This window comes from Gopherus flavomarginatus, chromosome 2 (assembly GCF_025201925.1).
Source record: "Gopherus flavomarginatus isolate rGopFla2 chromosome 2, rGopFla2.mat.asm, whole genome shotgun sequence".
In the NCBI taxonomy this organism is placed as follows: Eukaryota; Metazoa; Chordata; order Testudines; family Testudinidae; genus Gopherus; species Gopherus flavomarginatus.
The window spans coordinates 21554333-21574788 of NC_066618.1; the positions used below are offsets into that span (position 1 = coordinate 21554333).

The 20456-nt window shown below is 37.0% G+C and overlaps 1 protein-coding gene across 3 annotated transcripts in view; it reads right to left on the bottom strand.

Annotated features, from left to right (window-relative positions):
• The window catches only part of PTPRN2 (protein tyrosine phosphatase receptor type N2), a 1080816-nt gene that overhangs the window by 15446 nt on the left and 1044914 nt on the right, over positions 1-20456 (bottom strand). For all 3 annotated transcript variants that reach the window (XM_050942222.1, XM_050942220.1, XM_050942221.1), the window contains 2 exons: positions 16881-16934; positions 14595-14659 (listed from right to left, as the gene is read on the bottom strand). In XM_050942222.1, the coding sequence (XP_050798179.1) occupies positions 14595-14659; positions 16881-16934 (119 nt within the window). The remainder of the gene's footprint in view (positions 1-14594; positions 14660-16880; positions 16935-20456) is intronic.

Genomic DNA, 20456 nt, shown 5'->3' on the forward strand with positions numbered 1-20456 from the left:
AGAAAGGAGGGAAGAGGGAGAGAAAGGTTAATTTTCTCTTGGGTTAGGATTACTTTCTCTCTCAGGGAGAGAGTCTGGGAGGGGGAGAGAAGTGGGGCGGGGGGAGAAGGTGAATTTTCCTCTCTATTTTAAGATTCAAGGAGTTTGAATCACAGTGATCTTCCAGGGTAACCCAGGGAAGGGAAGCCTGGGAGAGGCAATGGTGAGGGAAAGGGTTTACTTTCCTTGTGTTAAGATCCACGGGCAAGGTTTTGGGGGGACCAGAGTGTACCAGGCACTGGAATTCCTGGTTGGTGGCAGCGCTACAAGTACTAAGCTGGTAATTGAGCTTAGAGGAATTCATGCTGGTACCCCATCTTTTGGACGCTAAGGTTCAGAGTGGGGGTTTATACCACGACAAGTCCAATTGAAAATTATTACATCCATCCCTCAGCAGACTAGGCAGACAGCTGCAATTTTTGTGTTTATATAGAAAAAAAAATAAGAGGAACGGGCAGCTTTGATTAGCATTAATTCAAGAAAACCCAGAGAAAAACAAATTCTTAGAGATGCCGAGACAGATACTTTCCAAAAGCAAAACATATTTATTAGAAACTACAAACCCATCCTGGCAATGCTTCCTGCTCTAAGTTGCTCCACTGCAGGTACAGGGGATATGCATGATATTAAGTACCTGCAGGATTAGGCCCTAAGCATTTACCATTATCAGTTCTATCACATATAAAAAAAAAGATGCACCACAAATCACATGAGGCGCAGACATTGTAAGGTCTCAAAGCCAACTGCAGTCAGGTTTATGCTAATATAAACAGCATAAACATCCTCTTTAAGAGAGAGAGTCCCACAGTTCCCCTCAATAGCACCTTTTCAGGAAAATTCACACTCAAAACACTCACGAAAGGCAATTTAGAACAAACAGTATAATTTTGTTTTAATGTGGGGAAAAACACCATGAAAAGCTTTAAAAACAGATCACCAAGGCTAAGAAAATATATCAGTTTGTAACACCTTCCTGAAAATGAGCATTTCTGTATCTGTATCAGAAATAGACCTTTATTCATAAAATGGGCATAGCAAGAACAGCTCAGAGGTCAAAGGTTGCCAACTCGGCTCTCCACATACTGCATGGGAATTTACATGGAGGTATCTGATGATAAAGTAGGAAGATGTTTAAGACAAAAATAAAGAGCTCCTCAATAAACCAAAAGAAAAGACACTTTCCAAAAGTGTAATAAAATAAAAATAAAATAAAATATCACATCTCAACCACAGCTGATTCAGCTAGAATTTCCATGGAAAGCATCAGTTCAAGTGAGGATTGCACCACAGAAAACTACAAACAACTGTTGCCCTTGGCTGCAGAACAGGAGCACTTTTTTAACAAGGTGAATATTTAATTTTAATGGGAACACTGTAGTTTAGTCCACACCCACACAGTGAGGGAGGGATTTTCAAAGTTTCACCTTTAGCTACAGTGGGGGAAGAGTTAGGCTGATGCTGTACTTTTTTCAAAATCCCACCTATAAATTTTATAAAGGATAGCAGCCTCTATGCATAGGCATTAAGATTAAAATGTCAAGGTAACCCATAAGGGAAAAGATTTGTGCAGGAATCCAGTGATACTGGTCAAATCCCATATGCCCTTTTATGAAAATTTCAATATCAGGCAAAAGTTGATTTTTACAATATACATTTCTCAAGCCTCTTGAGAATCAACATTCAGAAAAATCTTAAAAGTGCATTAAATAAGCCATTGAGCGCCTTCCTTTCTATTGTACAGATTATGGTGCTGAACAGGGTGCTTACACACTATCGTCAACAGGACTACAGCCCTGGTAGTGTGCCTGGTAATAATGTCTGGTAATAAGGCCCTGATTCAGCAAAGCAGTTAAGCACATGAGTAGTACCATTGGACTAGCGAGCTTAAAGCTTAGCATGTGTTTAAGTGTTTTGCTGAATCTGAGCATAAGTGCTTGGAAGATCAGACTTGGTGTGGTGTGGTGTTCAGCGTATACACCATTACTAATCATAGACTATGTTAGTTGACCGAGGAGGGAAGATAATGAAGGAAGATCTGACAGAATATGCCCTTAGACTCAGACTCAGACTCCGGGACTGGAAGGGACCTCGAGAGGTCATCGAGTCCAGTCCCCTGCCCTCATGGCAGGACCAAATACTGTCTAGACCACCCCTAATAGACATTTATCTAACCTACTCTTAAATATCTCCAGAGATGGAGATTCCACAACTTCCCTAGGCAATCTATTCCAGTGTTTAACTACCATGACAGTTAGGAACTTTTTCCTAATGTCCAAGACACACATACATTACTATCTACTCAAGCGACTCTCACAGACAGAGAAGGAAAGAGAAATTGTTTTGCAGCTCTTAAAAAAAAAAACACGACTGGGAAATGCTCAAAGACTATGGTAATGGCGCCTACATAAATGCCTAGAGAGACTGATCAACTGAACATAGTGCTGCAAAAATGGGCTGCTGCTTTGAACGAAAATGTGTGGAACAAGAAAATTCGGAGCAGAAAAGGGAGATCTATTGCAAGAGGTAACACTGGTAGTTTCTCGTGAGCAAACCTCCTCCCTCCCAAACACTACCACACCTTTCACCTCTATTCCATTTATGTGCCAAACCCAAAATAAATATATCTCACTATTCCTCTCATAAAACTCTGTATGATGCGGGCTTTTTCTAGTCTAAATATGCCAGATTGGTAGCATATTACATAAGCTCCACTATATTGTGTGCTGGTCTACGGAATAGCTTAAGTCACAATTCTAGACTAAGGAAGAGATTTTCAAAGGCATTAAGGGCAGTTACACACCCAACTCACATTCAAAATCAAGGGAAGCTGGATGCCTAACTGCCTTGTGTCTATTTGACTATGTCTTCTTAATTGCTTTAGTGGCACACATGACATAAATTCATGGTCTTCATCACTCTGAGGTTTTCCCTTTCCACCTGGAAATGCAGAACGTGACATAATAGATAACATTTTTCATCCTGGAGCACACAAAAGCACTTTACATATAGCATCACTGCTATGCAGACATCCCTGGGAAAGGAGGTATTGTAGTGGGAGAAAGGGAAATCTTATCTAGGGACACTAGGTCAAAATCCTGCTCATACACAGTGTGCTCCCATGGAATCCTTCACATCCACATGGAGCTGAAAGGACTGCAGATTTGTATAGGTCTCATTTGACTGGCTCACACACAAAGCTACAGTGTGGAAGCTACAGCGGAAAAAGGAAGAGCTGAGTCAGCCCTATCAGGGCTTGAACCTATGACTCCAAGGACACCTAAATATTGCAATTGTTTTGCTTAGGCCATTAACCCATCCTCTCCACCAATAGATAAAAATACCAGTATGCTGTCTTTGGAAACAAACTATATCATATAGGAAAGAGTAAAAAGCACTGGCTCAAATCCAGCCACAGATAACTGGAAAGGAGAAAGCCGAATACGTCAATAAGGCAAGGTTTTGTGTCTGCTCTCTACCAACACTTATCCCTCTGTCATATAATGCCACTGGCTTCAGAAAATAAAGTTACAAGGGCAATGTCTAAACTGGATATTTTACCTCATAGCCAAGGTCTTCCATGAAATAAATATGGTTTCTGCTTGCCATAGGCTGCCTTTTAATAAGAGATTTCTGTGTTTTTTTTATATGTATCTAAGAGTAAAATTTACTGTGAGATTGAGTAGCTGCTGCAGTAGCAGCCGCAGTAATATGAGAGGTGAATTTGTAAGCATTTTTACAGAATACACCTTAGCTTCTGTCATCTCTATTTACACTGAGCAGTACCTGACTCCCACTGAACTCATTAGGACCACACATCAGAAACCAATACTCAGCAGTAAAGGGGGCAGAATCCAGCATTTGGTAATTAACAATAACATTTTTAAAAGATCAAAGCATTTACAGTGAGCAGTCCAACAATTCACATCATAAAATGTTAACAGCCTAAACAGAGAGAAAACATGAAAAAATGCAAGTTGAATTATATTTTGCCCCAAGGAGAGAAACAGTTTCTGAAGTTTAGGGTCAACCCTCTTCCAAACCCTACTCCTCCTCTGGGCAGCAGTGTAGGAACTGGCACTAGGCAGCTGGCGCTCCTGATTGGCCTGCAGAGAGTCACATCAGTAGAGCATCCAGTAACACAATAAATAACAGATATGAGCTAGTCAAGATCCACTAAAGTAGGCTGTCTCAAGGTCCCATTGGCAACTCCGAATATCTAAAACACACAGGATATTAATATTACTCACACGACTAATGCCCAGAGGCCCCAGTCAGTATTGGTGGTCCCAGTGAGTCAGGCACTAAACAAAAACATAAAACGCAGGCCCTGATAACAGCAGCATTTCTTTACAGGAAGAACTAAAACATGACTTTATTTATTACACAATAACCTCACACATGCTTACACCAAAGCCAAGGGCAAAAGCCCTATAATGGGTCCAGTGTCTTCACTGAGCTAACCATCTGTGTTACACTAAGTAGGATGTTCGTGCTGGAAACTACTTTCAGATGTATCAGTAAATGCTCTAGAAAAAGACAAAAATTGTGTAAACTATATGTGAACTTATTCACAAAGAACGTGAAAGGGTGGGTTAAGGAACTCAGGAAAGCTGGGTTCAACTCCTGGCTCAGACAGAGATTTCCTGTGACCTTGGGTAAATCATTTACTCAACCCTGTGGCCTCAGTTCATCATCTGTAAAAGGGAATACTTCTCCCCCTCACACAGGGGTATAGTGAGGATAAAATCCAGAGCTATTTTCAGGGGTGGGCAATCAAGATGATGGGCCTGGATGTCAACTTCCAGTGGGCACAATGCCAGGGGGGGGCTGGAATGTCTTCCACCTGATAAAATCATTCTTGGTTGTGAGTTGCTCAGTTAGTACAGGGATGAGGGCTAGATAGACAATCTATATTACTCTTTAAATAGTTGTGATATTGGAGTATGAGTTACTAACATGGGATTATTGGGACTTCCATTGTATCTTTAAGGAGGAGAAGAGCTGTGAGAGAATAAGCTCTCATCCAAATAGAAAGAAATGGAATACTAACGGGAATACAGAAAATGACCTGTCATATGCATTTCCTTTTGTGCCATGTAGGTGTTCAATTTCATTCCTGTGAGCTATTCCCTCTCTAATGTATCTTTTTATATTTACGATATAATAAAGATTTTGTATTAGTTCTTGAAGGGGAAAGAATCTTGTTAGGTCAGATTAAAACCTGTCTTATTAAAATCTCCAAGGAAACAGTCCTGAAGAGCCCCTAGGTCAGTTCTTTTCAATGACATTGCTAGAAGCTGAAAGAGGTCCAATTAATATTTGTAAGATGCTGCTGATTGGCAGCCTTTTAGCTTCAGTCATGTACTTCGCTGTATTTGCAGTCTGTCAGGCAAGCCATGAAAGAATCATTTTGGAGTAGCATGTTTTAAGCTTATGAAATAGTGAAAAATAGTATATGTGAAAAAACCTTTAAGGACAAAGGTATGAGAGCACTGAAAGTCCGATGTCTGATCAAAGTGTGCGTATATATATTGGGAGAATATTGCCAGTTTCAGTGGTACCCAAGCTATAACTCCAACTCCATCTATGATCCTCACTGGACAAAGGCTAAAAGACCCCATTGCCAGCCATAAAGGGCTCTGTAGGGAAGAAAGGGGACCTCTTCTTTCTTCCTTATCCTGTTTTGTCTCAAATGAAAGTGAAATAAAATACACTTGTAAACAATGTTTGGTGTAAAAACATTTTTTTAAACTGAAGGTGATGGATAGAAACTGTAAATATTTAAGCAATTCTCATTTGCTGTAACTGCTGGAGGTCGGTTATTAGCTGAGAGGGTCACTTAATGTCATGACAAACAGAGAAAAGCCTCCGCGGAGAGTAGGCGAAGCTGCAACACTTTTGAGGAGGAATGCCCTCGCCTCAATCATTTTTAAGGTTAATACAGGAGATCACAGATACAAACTGGAGTTTTCAGTGAAAGCCAGTTATCCCACTCTTTTGCAAATAGTGGATTCCAGGGTGTGTATCTGGGGATGGGAATAAAAATAATAGGTTAAATCTAAGGGCTTGTCTCCACTTTCCGGTGGATCAATGTCTAGTGAAGACACGCTAAATTGATCGCCGATTGCTCTCCCATCGACTCTGGTATTCCACTGGAACAAGGGAAGGGAAGTAACAGGAGAGTGTTTCCTGTCGACAAAGCATAGTATGGACCTGTGTTAAGTAGATCTAAACAATGTCAACTTGAGTTATGCTACTAACGTAACTCAAATTGAGTAGTTTAGATCAACTTTCCCCCATAGTATAGACCTGCCCTAGAGGCTCAGTCACTTTTTCAACCCAGACAGCAATACATTTTACTCTAATCCTGTTAGAAACTTTCCACCCCCGTCAGTATATACACAATGTGGATTTAAAAACAAAAATCCACAATCAATCTCTGTTTTTCACAATTAACAGGAAAAAAAAAGGATGTAAACGTGAAAAGAACATTAAACCACAATAATGAAAAAAGATAAAATATCAACATTTTAATAAAAGATAAATATTACTATGCCATATAATACTATATATACACAATTTTTATTAATATTAGATAATACTGTATTTTGAATTTATCATGCATTCTGAAGGAAAATGATTGAAGTTATCAAGTACAGGTCAGCTTGTACATCCCATGTATAATCGTATAGGGTAGAGGGAATCCACAACCCGCCAGCCCACCCTAAATTACTACAATTTCAACAGTCTTGTAGGGCTTGAGATTCTGTACTGCTATGTCAATTTTAAGCCAATATCCTTTGTCACTGCAGAAGAATAAGTAATTGCAGAGATAAAATTTGTGCAAATTTTTCATTGACTACTAGAGAAAACTCTGCCATACACATCAACTGACAGCATGTAAATACAGAAACCAATCACCACTAATTGGACGTAAAGAGGTGCTGACTTCTGCTAAGCCAAGGGAATTCTACTCTTTGCAGGACTGGGTTTATTTTAACATTTAGGTACTCCCACTCAGTGGGAGTTGATGGTCTTCTGCTTTTTACAAGATTCCATCCTAGCTATTGTACTTGAAAAGAGGATGTAGGTAATAGAGGATTACTTTTAAAACCCATAATGACACCTGTATGATTAATGTTATGGTCACACTAAAGGTACTGCCACATATAAACCCTTTCAAACTAACATACCAGCATCAACTATGACCACTGTAGCATTCCATATATACATGCATACAGAGGGATACTGGTTTTGGCAACTCTTAAGTCAAATTTATACAGGGGATTCTATTACCCCCCCTACCTTAGCTATTTCACAATGTAACAATCCTGGACAATCCATTGTTTCCAGAACCTGTGCCAGAAGCTGTAAGCAAGTCACCTGGAAGACAATTGTTGAATCAAGTGCAGTTTTGAAAATGCCACTCAGTGCTGTGTTTAACTGTTTGTTCAAAGAAATCCTGCTTCTTCTTGGATCCCTATATTGGAGTGTGCATATGTGCATTACATAGACTGGTGTTGAAATGCAGCTGGCCCACACGGGTCTTTCAAATTGCAAGATCTATAATTTATTTTACTCTGGTTTTCTATTGCGAGTACATTAGCTAGTGGTAGAGCACCCATGAGATACTACACAGAATGAACTGAGGAAAATATGCAACAATTCTGGACAAGTCTTTAATAAAAGGTAGCCTTCTATAAGAGTCACAATGGGATTGGTTTAAGATTATGACACTAAAGTATAATTTCTGCACAAACTACACTGTAACTTTAAGGGCCAGAAGACTACCATCTGGTCAATTAAACACTTCTCTTGAAATCCATATATGGATTGATTGCATAAGATTAACTGCAAAAATGTAGTTCTTCACTCTGTATTTACCTCATTTTCCAAATGTTTGCCCAGCTGCTTATTGAACGGATCGAACACCATTCTATGGCTGGCTTTTTCAGTTTGTTCCATATTCTAACCTATCCTTTGTGTGAACAAATGCTGCTCAAATTCCTTATATGCTTGTCTCCTCCTTGGCTTCAGTCAATGACCTCTTGTTTTCAAATTAGTTACTATCTCAAGCTGCTTACTGACATCAATACATTCTTTTCATGATCTTCCAAAGCTCTATGGGGAACCCCTTAGTTTTTCTTTTCCCAAGATATAGTTCATGTCTGATCAATCTTTCTTCACAATTCATGTGCCCCATACCCTGAATAATTAGGATTGCTCTCTAGCATACTTCCAGTCCCAACACCCTTTTATAAAATTACCAGGATTGCAGAGACTCTTCAGAAAATGTCTCTTACAGAGCAACCTTTGCAAACATATACTCCAAAGTATTTAAAAAGAAAAAAAAATCACATCAATTACTTGTTTGCCTTTTGTTTACAACTACTATACAGTATAAGGGAAACTATCAGCACAATCAGTCCTCAGAATATGCTATGGGAAATATAGACTAGTATCACTTTCTCAGTGAGCTCTCACTCATTTTTCAGTAGAAGCTTGCTGGAATGTTCAAGTTTTTCCAAAGGTTTTTGTTTGATTTATTATTAATGGATTACTTTACAGTGCCAATTAGCCATTCCAAAAAATGTATAAATGTAATGCTACCCATCAAAATGTTATTTAAAAGCAGAAACGTATACAATTAAAATGTGCTTTTAAGTTGTTTGCTCTAAGTAGCACAAGTTTGCCTTTCATGAAAGGCTCTACCATTAAAAAAAAAAAATTGACCTAGACATCCACTGTGCACTTCTGCCTGTGGTTTGGGGCAAAGCTCCCTTTGTGGTCAATTACGTGGTGGGAAAGCCTGCAACAAGCAATATTACTTAATTGTGTTTCTTGAGTAATTCAGTGCCAGCTACATTACATAAAACCAACTCACTTGCAGAACTGCCCTGATTAATATATAATATGTATACATGGATGCAAAGAACTGTCTTCATAAAAAGACTGAAGAAGAGATGAAGAAGAAACCTGAAGAATTCTGTGCAAGTTTGAAAGTTTCTCTCTCTCTCTCATCAACAGAAGTCAGTTCAATAAAAGCTATTACATCACCCACCTTGTCTCTTCATAAAAAGCAGCAGTAACATTTCAGACATTATGCAACCACCATTATTGGTGAGATTTAGGGCCAGGTTGTGGACAATATAAAAGTGCAGATACCAAAACCTAGAACTTTGCTTTACTGACCTTAATTTTTTCCTAAGATAATTATCCAAATCTAACTGGATACAGAATTCAAGGCATAGCTATATAATGGATTCAAATCTAGAAGACAAAAAACAAACAAATCCCAACTACCCATTTTAAAAAACTCTGAATTTTCCTGCCCTAAATTTTCCACAGGAATTCCATCACTTTCTAGTCCCAATTCACAGCCTCTGAAATATCAACCAAATAATAAGATGACAATCTTCTCTCTAAACCATATTTAGTCTGTCAACTAGGGTAATAAACACTCTAAGTTCTGTGTTTACAGTGGAAACTGGCTCCTAGAAAGAAATCTTCTCTCATTTACTCCAGTATAAATCCAGACTAACTGCACAGAAGTCCAGGAATTTGATCCAGATTTACATCATTGTAACTGGAAAACAGAATCTGATTTAATCTTTATACAGGGACATAAAAGATAATACTTGTACACATTAGTATTTTAAATGGGATTTAATCTGTTAATTTTTACACAGGCTTCTTCTTAGTGGAGGGTGACCTATTTTATTATGCTTGTTAGATCTGTGTTATGAACAAACAAAAGGCCCCAGTAAAAAGGGATCTGTTTAGCTAAATACTTTGGCATGCTGCTGTTGGTAATGATGAGTCACAAGAGGAACTAAGGAATCCTTCTAGCTTTCACATATGGAAGAGGTTTCACTGAGTTTGGCTATGCTACATCCAATCTTTATGCTGGAATACATTATAAATTTCAGAACCTGAGAATCCAATAGAATTTGAAAACTCATATTTTCCCTCCTCTAAATTCCAATGGCTTCAAAACACAAGCAATTAGTATCCAAAATTCAAATAATAATCTGCATTATGAGGACCTCTCAGAAGAGGAAAACAAAACTGGAAATCTCATATAAATTTTCCTTCAGATTCCCTCCTTCCTTCATCATGCCAGAGAATATTCCCATAATAGTCTCTTGCAGTATTTCAGTACTTCTGGTCACTACCAGAATGAAGAAAGGCAGAAAAGAAAGATGAGGAAGGGAAGAATGCTAAAGTTCTTCTGAGTTTCAAAAAAGAAAAAGCCCAAGCAGTTCAGGTTTGGTGTAGCTTTGGGGGAATGTTCAAATGGATTATTTTATCTAAACCAGCTTCTCCAGCCCCATGAAAAAAAGCTAAAAAAAATCTTGCTAAATGTCTTAGTGTGAACATATGAATGAAGAATGTTAAAATTCATAAACAGGAAATTGCTGCTGAAATGCACCATAGAAGCATTGTCTAACCATCAAAAGACCATGAACTGTCATTTTCTTCTCTCATTCAAACACTGAAAGTGCACACTGATTTCAAAGGAAACCTCTAAACTTTTCACACAGGACCAAAGCTTGGACTAAAACGTGCTTCTGGGAACTGAAAAGGTGGTATTCCCTGGACACTCTTCTGTAACACCCTTAAAATTCCATTGTTCATTGAAATGGAATATCATCATTTAGAGATGTCAAGTCCCAGCGCCTTCAGTAAGGCTAGACATGAGGCACCACTTAAGCCAATGGGAATGTTGCTACTGATTTCAATAATAGCAGGATTAGACCCTTGTTAGGACGCTGCTCTGCATAAGGAATAATATAACCAATACCTGTAGCAAAAGTACCCAGATGGCAAAGCATAGCACTGAGGCTAGTGGAACTGTTAAATATAAGAATAGACTTAACTGTAAAACTTTTCACTGACCCCATGCTAGAGGAATAATTTGGACATTTAGATACAATTGATTTGTGACTGCAGAGCATAAAACTGAAATTGAAGAGACTGCTCGTGTTGAAAATTTGTTACAAAATGAATATCATTGTCATCTGTCTTAACTATTTCAATTTTATACAATTAAATTATTTAACATGGCACTTTTAAACTAATGGATCTTACAATGCACAGATACAGCCACGATATTTACAATAAAGAGTATACCATAATTCATTACAGACAGACAGCCCAACAGGAAATCCTTCATGATGATATGCAAAGTCAAAGGGGCTCCAAAAATGCATGCTGAAGTTGTTTGAATAACAATAGCAACCAGGGGACTGGAATGTGTTTACTCAGCATAGTATTTCCCCCAGCATCATGAGATCTTTTCATATGCCCTGCCCTCTACTCAAACACAAAATGCAGGAGGAAATCCTTAACGTTTACAAGGAAAGTATTCTGGCAGTACCATTTCTATGATCAGTGTTAGCTTCAATGTTCCCATGCAACCACAACTGAAGTGCAGTAGGATAGTGCTGGAGTTTTTTGGGTGTGTGTGGGTATTGAGGTTGACTTGACAAATGTTGTATCACTGTTTGTGAAGTTGTATCACTTATCAGGGAATACAAAATTCTTGCCAATTGATTTCTGCTGCCACAAATCTGAATAATTTAAATAACTGATTGTTTGCTTTAAGTGTATAAAACAGTATAGTTTAGTGCAACTCTGACCAGCTGTAGTAGCAGTAGATCTGAATTTATAACATATTTTAACAGATGTATTAGCACTAATTTACTATGTGATTAGGAGCACACATTTTAAACGACAAAAGCATTTACAGTTAAACGTCTAAAAGAAACAATTTCAAATGTAGAAAAGTAAATTACATGAAAAAGAAGCACTCTTGTCTAAATCTGCCCTATTAAAAATCCCACTAAAGAGCCAAAGCATTTTATTGATTGTTTTCTACTTTCCCACTGCTAAAACTAAATAATCCTCTATTTACATTGATTTAAAAATGCATTATTGTCTACTTTCTAATAAACCAGACAGTGGAACAAGAACTCAAATTATTCTAAGTTTATTCTTAAGTCTTTTTTTTTTTTTTTGAAAGACTGAAGCCTTAATCCTTAAAAGCCTTTTTGAAAGAAATGTTAGTAGATGCTGGCCTTGCAGCTGGGCCCAGATTGAAAGTGCACTTACATTTTTCTGTTTAGAACTGAAGGACTCTAAAGTTAGTGCTAGCACTCCACATAAAAGCTTTGGAAATGGCATTCTTTGGTACTCGTGCAATTCATTCTTTAAGAAAAGGAAATGGAAAGAAAGATTTCATGTTCAGGGCTTCAGGCCTTTGATCATTTGATGAACATTGGATCCTCAACCTGGGCCTCAAACTTCTCAGGCCAGACAAAGAAGGCCTAGGCCTCACAGACTGGGCCTAGATTCCTGTCAGAACAAAACCTTTGGCTGCCTCACAGTGTGACAGCCTGGGAAAGGCCCACCTCAGCAGGGTTGAGATGCCCGCTTTGCCCTTTGATCTTTCATTTAAACTACAGCCAAAGCACCAGGTCAGAGGATTTCAAATTGCACATCCCCATTGGCAGAGGGGAGCAGGTCAAGAACAAAATGGGGGTGACCAATCTAAAAAGCCCTGTGACTCCTTTCTTTGGTCAGTTTCACATGACTTGTCTTGTATTGTGCAACACTAAGCCCACACTTAAAATGGAATTTGACATTACATGGCACAATGGAGTCAATAAATGACATTCTTTAGTGCTCTTACAACAAAGTCAACCCCTCCTTAAGTGGCTGAAAGCCTGAAGTTAGAAAATATTTCTCATTTATTTCTCTATGCAAGCAAATTTCATATATTTTAAATCTAGTTTTCAAACACATCCTCTCCTGGCTGATGGCTGAAATGAGTATAACAAATATTTAACAGAGGTGTACATCAGTTTTATCATCTATCACAGCTATTATTTGGAGAGATGAAGTTGCCACTTGAAATATAAATATACCAAGTAGCTGAAATTCCTATATATTCTTTCACAAAACACACTTTCCAATGAGATTGGAAAAAATCATCTCATTTTGCTGGAAAATTTTCAGTCTGGGACTTCGCTTAAGGCAGGCACACAACTTCTTTTCACATCAATAGCAAGTTTCACATGATGCTCAAGGGCACAAAACATAGCCCTTTGTGTGTGTGTTTGATGAGACATGTTAACAGTCAAAAACAGGGGAGAAGAAATGTCAAACTCCTGTATCTGAAGGAACGGAATGTCATTATTTCTGGGACATGACAATTTCAGAAGCAACAGAAAGACTGCAAACATGGATTTTATTTTTAAACTATGTATAGGAAGCTGACTAAGATTAAACAGTTCATTGAATTAAATACTGTTGGTATAGTGATTAGAAGACAAAATGGTAAATATTATTTCTACGTTTATGTCAGCTAATCTGCATTATCGTTTTCTTGTAAAGTGAAAACTCACATACACAGAGGGCAAGATTGTGACTGGCCACAGAACTAGCTTCAAAAAAGGGATGTAAAAAGACAGGGATGAGAAGGCAATAGACTGCTATTTATTTATTTATTTCTGAAAGTGCTAGGTGCTGTACAAACACAAAGGAAGACACATTCTCTACCCCTAAAAACCTTACACTGTGAGACTGTAAAACAGACAGAAATGAGGTGAAAGGGGCACAACATAGAAGTAAAATGTTGATTGACCAAGTCCTTATAAAATAGGGTAGGGCTTTAAAAGTGTTCAGCATTGGCTTGCCTCTGCGCCCACTGAGGTAAATGACTAATGATGAGCACTTTTGAAACTCCCAAGTATTACACTTTTAACACAGTGGGTTATTTACTTTATTTTACTGTCTATTTCTCAGATAATGACTGACTGACTGACTCCATGTACCCCAGCATTTCCCATAATCAAATATTTATTGGGGGAATAAAAAGAAAGAGTACTGGATCCTTCCCTAGGGGCATCCACAGACTTTATAAAAAAAAAAAAAGATTATTAATTATATAATAATGTTGATTACTTATGATTTTCAGCTGTGCAGCTAAAACCCTTTATAGAAAGGTCCATTTCACAGATGGGCAAAATGGAGGCACAGGGAAGTTAAGCGACCTGTTCAAAGTCTGACAAACAGAATGGCAGAGCTGAGACTAGAATGCCGGTCAGCCAACTCCCATTCCATTCCATTGCCATATCCGCTGAAATACTCTGTCTCAAAAGGCAGGCAATTGTGTTTAAACTACTGCTGTGTAGGTGAGAAGTGCTTGCACAACCCACTGAAAGGGATCAATGTGTTGACGAGACAACACAAAATATTTATCATATAATTCAAGCTTTTTTTTTTTAAGCTGTAATAAATATTTAAAATAATAAAATTAAAGATACAAATTCTGCCTCTTCCAATAGCATACATGTGTAGGTTCCATTCATGAACAGCTTTTTTTTTTTAAATCACTATGAGCACTGAAAATAAACTTAAGATCATTCAGTAAAGCATACAATTTGCCTCTAATTTATTCTTGGGCCTTCTGTGAATACTTCTGTGTGTTACTATGGTAACACTGCCACATCTTTCAGCACTGAGAAAGCCACAAGCTTTTTGATTCTCACCTTTGGCCATTTTATTGAGAACCATGTCAATTAGAATGTAGGTTCCACTTCTTCCTGCACCATCACTGCCAACAGAAAGGGAGAAAGAAAAACCCATCAATGAATATCTAGACTCGAGAAAGAGAAAGGTAGCTATCATTATTTTTATACTGTGTCATACAAGGGGAAGAGAGGGTAAATGGTGAGGGAAACAAGTGTAAGAGGCGAGGGAGAGAAAGCTTGCAATGGCTTTAATTAACACAAGCTGTTCATGTGGGATTAACTATTGTTCTACATGGATAGCAGGATTTTGTTTAATACAGCAAAAGATGTGTTTATTTAAAAAAATAATTGATCAACAGTGAAAGGGTCAGTAATCCTAGAACAGGAAGCCATTTCTATGCACAAAGTGTTCACATAACAAGCGTATGGAATCTTGTACCCAAGATCAAGAAACATATAACAGGACAGTCACAGGTAAGCTGGGAAATAGAATAGCATCTAGAATCCTCCAAAAATGACTGTTAACTCTATTTGTACTTGAGCAGCTACGTTAGTCTGCATATGCTCAGAGTGGTGCATTTCCCTTTCAGTTACATTCCACTCTCCTTGACTCCCATCCAAGAACTTAGAATATTTTATTACTTAAGGATCAAATTCTTTCTTCACCAAGAATAAGATGCTAGACATCTGGACTTGAAAAATGTGTCTATTGATTTCTTCTCCCACCCTCCTTGTTCAATTCTGCCTCAGTTACAATGAGTGGGAAAAATATCATGTGATTTCTAAAAAAATATATCTTTAACCTTAGGGTATTTCCAATCCTCCCTTGGAGATGTGTGATCAAGCCTTGTGAGAAGGCAAAGCTCCCTAATCTGAATGCAGCTTGTGTTCCTGTCAAGGAGCAGCTTGTAATTGGCAGCGTGATGTTCTTTTATGTTTGCTGTTAGTAAACATAATTAAGACTTTAAGTAATAGACTTTTTTCACTTCCCTCCCCAATATTTCTAAAAATGGGCATGTGGGACCAATTGGTTAGTCATTTTTTATCATCAACTAAATTATTTTTAGTCATAGGTTGCTCTGTCTACAGTATTACTAAGGAGAAAAAATTCAACACTGTAATGCACTTTATAAGTTCCATTTACACATAGGCTATGAAACTACATGTTTGATCCGTATCATTTACTAGAACAATTTTTGCAGAGAGGCAGCCGGTGCTACTAAGCTCTCTCTCTTTACCCCACGCCTGATTCCTGACTGTGAAGGAAACAAAGAAACAGAGTCTTATTAATTCATCCAAATAGTGAGTGACAATGTAGTGGCCAGACCTAATAAAACAAGAACTGCTAGGCTGAATGTTAGAGACATATTCATCTGTTAGATTAAGAGAAGGCCTGCAAACATTTTAAAGAACAGAGCTTTCTACATTATATTCCTTCCTTCTTGGACCTCCTTAGTGAGACACAGGCTCCCCTCCATATTGTGAATCTTCTTGGAGAGTATCACTACACAATGTGCTATATGATCTTGTCCCTCCATAATGATCTCAGCAGGCTTGTGACACATGCAAAATATGCTGTCCCTCTCCCCTGCTAACATGGAGGAGCACATAATAAGCTATATGTGGTGTTTCCTTCCAATGCTATGATCTTTCCCCTGATCTTCCTGTCCAGAAAAGCATCTTAGATAGAAAGGAAATAGCTAAAGAATGAGACCATGGCATTCACTGTGTATCATGGTCCCTACAACTACAAAACCTAATATTTACATTATTACTTTAAGTTTCGTAGTGAGCTATCAAACTGCTCTCATTTACATTCACCACACTGGCAGGCCTAAAGAGAATTTATGTTTAGAAGGTTTAAGCTTATTGTCCAACAAGCAGGCAATTTTCCCCATCCCATTTCCTCTCATCAGGATTATTAAAAAAACAAAAATAAAAACATTTATCTAAATATTAACAATGCAGAACACAGTCTAAATTGGGAATACGCAGCATTGCAATAACTTTGAAGCATATTTCTGAAATAAAAAGCTGTAAATAAGATTTTTAAATACAGAAATCAGATGTAACTTGTGAATTAACATCTAAGATCATGTTAAAGGGCAGATTTATATGAAATCAGATTATCTGCTTTACTAGCATAAGAACTAAACTAAATAAATACTTTGACCTGGTTCATAAGGTATCATCTTATTTGTGTAGTCATATATCTAAACCTTTAATGTGCCCATTTGGTTTTATGTATGTTAATTTCTTACAGCACAAAAACTTCTCTAAAGCTATTTTAATAATTGTACTTGCCTGCAGTGAACAATTACTGGACAAGAACGACCCCTGTAGCACTTGTTTACTTTTCTGCAATAAAACAGACAAATTAATAAATATATTATGTACAATTTCCTAAGCCAACTGTCAAAAGCATAAATGGTAAGAAAAAGCAAATATTCAACCCTATTCTTAAAGAAACATGCAGTTTAATTAGCTTATGTTATAACAAATAACTAAGTTACCTACATAGTTCTGCTTCAAGTGTGTTTCTGTTTTCCTGTTACAACAAATGTATTTAAATTTCAAACATTGTTTCATGATTCTCGTATTTGCTGGTTAGCCAACAAATAAAGACATTCTCTTCCCAAACTCTTATCAGGTTAGGCAGAATCTCAGGTTCTATATCATAAGATGTTTTGATTTTCAAAGTGAACCTTGAGTTCATGAACTTTTTCACAGAAATTTTTAAGTGCATGGTGTGAAGCCAAAATTGAAAGCAGGTATTACAGTCAGAATAATGTGGTCTTGTACAAAACAGAGATTATCTCCAAAAAAGCAAAGAGTAACTACTCTAAAGAACTTCTTTCAGACATCTAATTATTTACGGTAGGGATGATTAAAATACCAGGGAGCTACGTGGCTATGGTCCCAATAGAAGAGTTTTACACACACAAAATTTATAAGTAGTTTTATTGTCTAGATTTCTGAAATATATGAAAAATATATATCTGAAGCCCCAAAAATGGCTACTAAACTGATATGCTGTTGTATTAATGTATTGGGACTAATACCTATTCTCATATCAATGCAGACATTTAAAAATGTTGAAGCAAACCAAGATACTCAGTATGGGATTTTGAATACATGACACTAAAGAACTAAAATCTATTTAAATAGGTGTGTTTTTTTTAAAAGCGTTACTGCTCTAGATTTTACATGTGAAACACATGACTCATCTAAAAATGTAAAGTGTCTATGCATACATTAAAAACACAAAGAGAACAAAGGATAAAATGGGAAAGCACTCTAAGAAATCAGAACCCTTCCTTCTCCTTGATTAGACATTTGATCTTACTATAAGGTCTGCTATAAAACTATTTTATAAGACAGCTTCCAAAGGAGGTCTAGATGCACCAAGGTGCTAACTGTTAAGAGTAAGTATTTAACAGCATCTTAACTGCTAAGAAATGTGATAAAGTGTGCTGCTGGAATCTGGCAACTATGAGTATTAGAAATTTTAAAGCATCACTAATCACTTGAATCATTTAGTTCCTGTCTATTCATCTATATTCTGTAACATCTGTGCTGGGTAAACATTCATATCTCTTTAAAAATGGTTTACAGCATAGCCTAAAGATACTTGAGGATCTATGTTTGAAAGGCAGTCTTTCAGATGCCCATAACTTGACCTAAACAGGCTACCAAGGTTACAGTGATGTTCCAAATAACTCTGTTTTCACAACTGGCCTTTTGTCATATAAAAGTCTAACCAGATACCATACATAGTAATAATGATACTTCATTCTTGTAAAGCACATAACACTTGTGACAGCACTCTGAAGATATAAATATTAACAAATGAATCTTCACAAAACACGCATGGTTGATAAGTATGATTAATCCCCATTTTAGTGGGAGGCAAACTGAGGCAGAGAGGTGAACTATATACTCAAGGCTTCAGAGCAAATAATTAGTAGAGCTGGGACTAGAACTCAGGATTTCTCCATTCCCAGGCGTGGGCTTATTTTTGTAAATCACACAACCTCTCACAACTCAACATAGGGATTTTAGCCATATTCTTACTATAAGTACACAAGTTCTGATAAAATGCTAGAATAAGTCACATTTTCTGAAATCAAGTAAAACCACTAAAGAGAACCCGACAGCGGAAATTAAGTATGCTCTCTCTCTACTTTCTCTAGGGTATTTTTACAGGTACTGACAACAAGCTAATTTATTACCATACAAAACCTGAACAATCACTTCCCCTCAGTTTTAAAAGATTTTTCTAATTGAAGAGTTAGATTTTTCTGTACAAATACATCTTTTAATTATTTCTCAATGTCACTTATACAGGAGGCTTATAACCATCAGAGAAATTTCGTATTTGGGAATCAACTCCAGGAACACAAAATTAAACTGGATATTTAATTATTTCTGTATTACAGGGTAAATTAGATTTCAAATGTCTATTATGTAACTCAATACAATGATATGTCCAATATGCAGCTGGTCATTCTCTACCCTCCTCCACACCCACACCCACCTTGACAGAGTAACTTTCTCCATTTAACGCTAACAAGCTGTGTTTGTGATTTCTTTTGCACTTGTGTGGTTCCTTTCTTTATTGCATGGTAACATTTCCAGGATATTAAGCATGTTGTGATTAATTACAGAGGAAAGTATACTCGACACATGTTGGGAAACATACAACTTATGTTTATCATTTTTATTGATAAAATTTCAAACATTTTTATCATCACACATTTCAGAAAACACATTAAAACAAAGGGGTTCAGTCCTGCTGATTCCTAGCTTAGTCTACAGTTTTCTTAAAATTGTTAAGAAATGCACCAGTATCCCATTTCTAAGCAGAATGGATCGAAAATTCATCAGTAAGCAAAGGTCTTGAATGCTTAAGAAAATATATATATATAAAAAATATACAGGAAGAATTAACTTAGAAAAGAATGATTAGTAATACAAACCAACCCTTGGCTCATTGAGTGAAAAAGAAATCATCATGCAAACCATCAGCAAGCAAAGGTCAGAGGTCGTTAGAGGCTCAGAAAAGGGGTTTCCCACATTGTCCCTGCAGCAGAGTCACAGTTTCCAATGATCACTTTTGTGACTATGCAACTGGGCTCATATTACTAGCTGCAACATCACAAAAATGACACTGGCAACCGCTAATTAGCTGGCAAAATAAGAATTTGTCCATTTTTAAAGTGAGCAGTGTTAGTAAATGCCATTGCACACAGCAAGAAGAAGTGATAGCATAATATATATATTTTAAGCAAAGCCCTCACATGTGATACTAATTATCTTTTAGCTTAGCAGTCTCTCTTTAAAGTGTAAATGTTCTCCCTCTGGGCTCAAGAAATATTTAATTACACATATCAGTGCATGACTAACAAGCTAGACCAGAGTTATAATGATTGGTCTATTCTTCAAAATGAAATTAGGACTCCAGAAGCATTAAAATTGACCAATGGTTTCTGTCGCAGCCTCACCTTTTAACCACTGCATTTTGTATGGACTTCTTAATATATAAAATAATCTTGTTTCAGCAATTTATATCTAAAAGAACTATATTAAAATATGATAGTTTTTTTTCCTCTAGGTTGGATTCATCTGCTACATGCAACATCATCTAAAACACTGATACACAATAGGAAGAGAAATATAAACTTTCAGTTTCCAAAGAGACTTACAAAATTTACTTCAATAATAGTTATAGAATCCATATTTCCATAGACTCTGGGCAAGGTAATTTGGGGAATCCAATTTTTCTTGGTGATGAATTATAAAAATAGAGGGTTGGTTATGTATATGCTTAACTTCATATATGTATGTGAATATATAAATATACACACATCTCCATATATA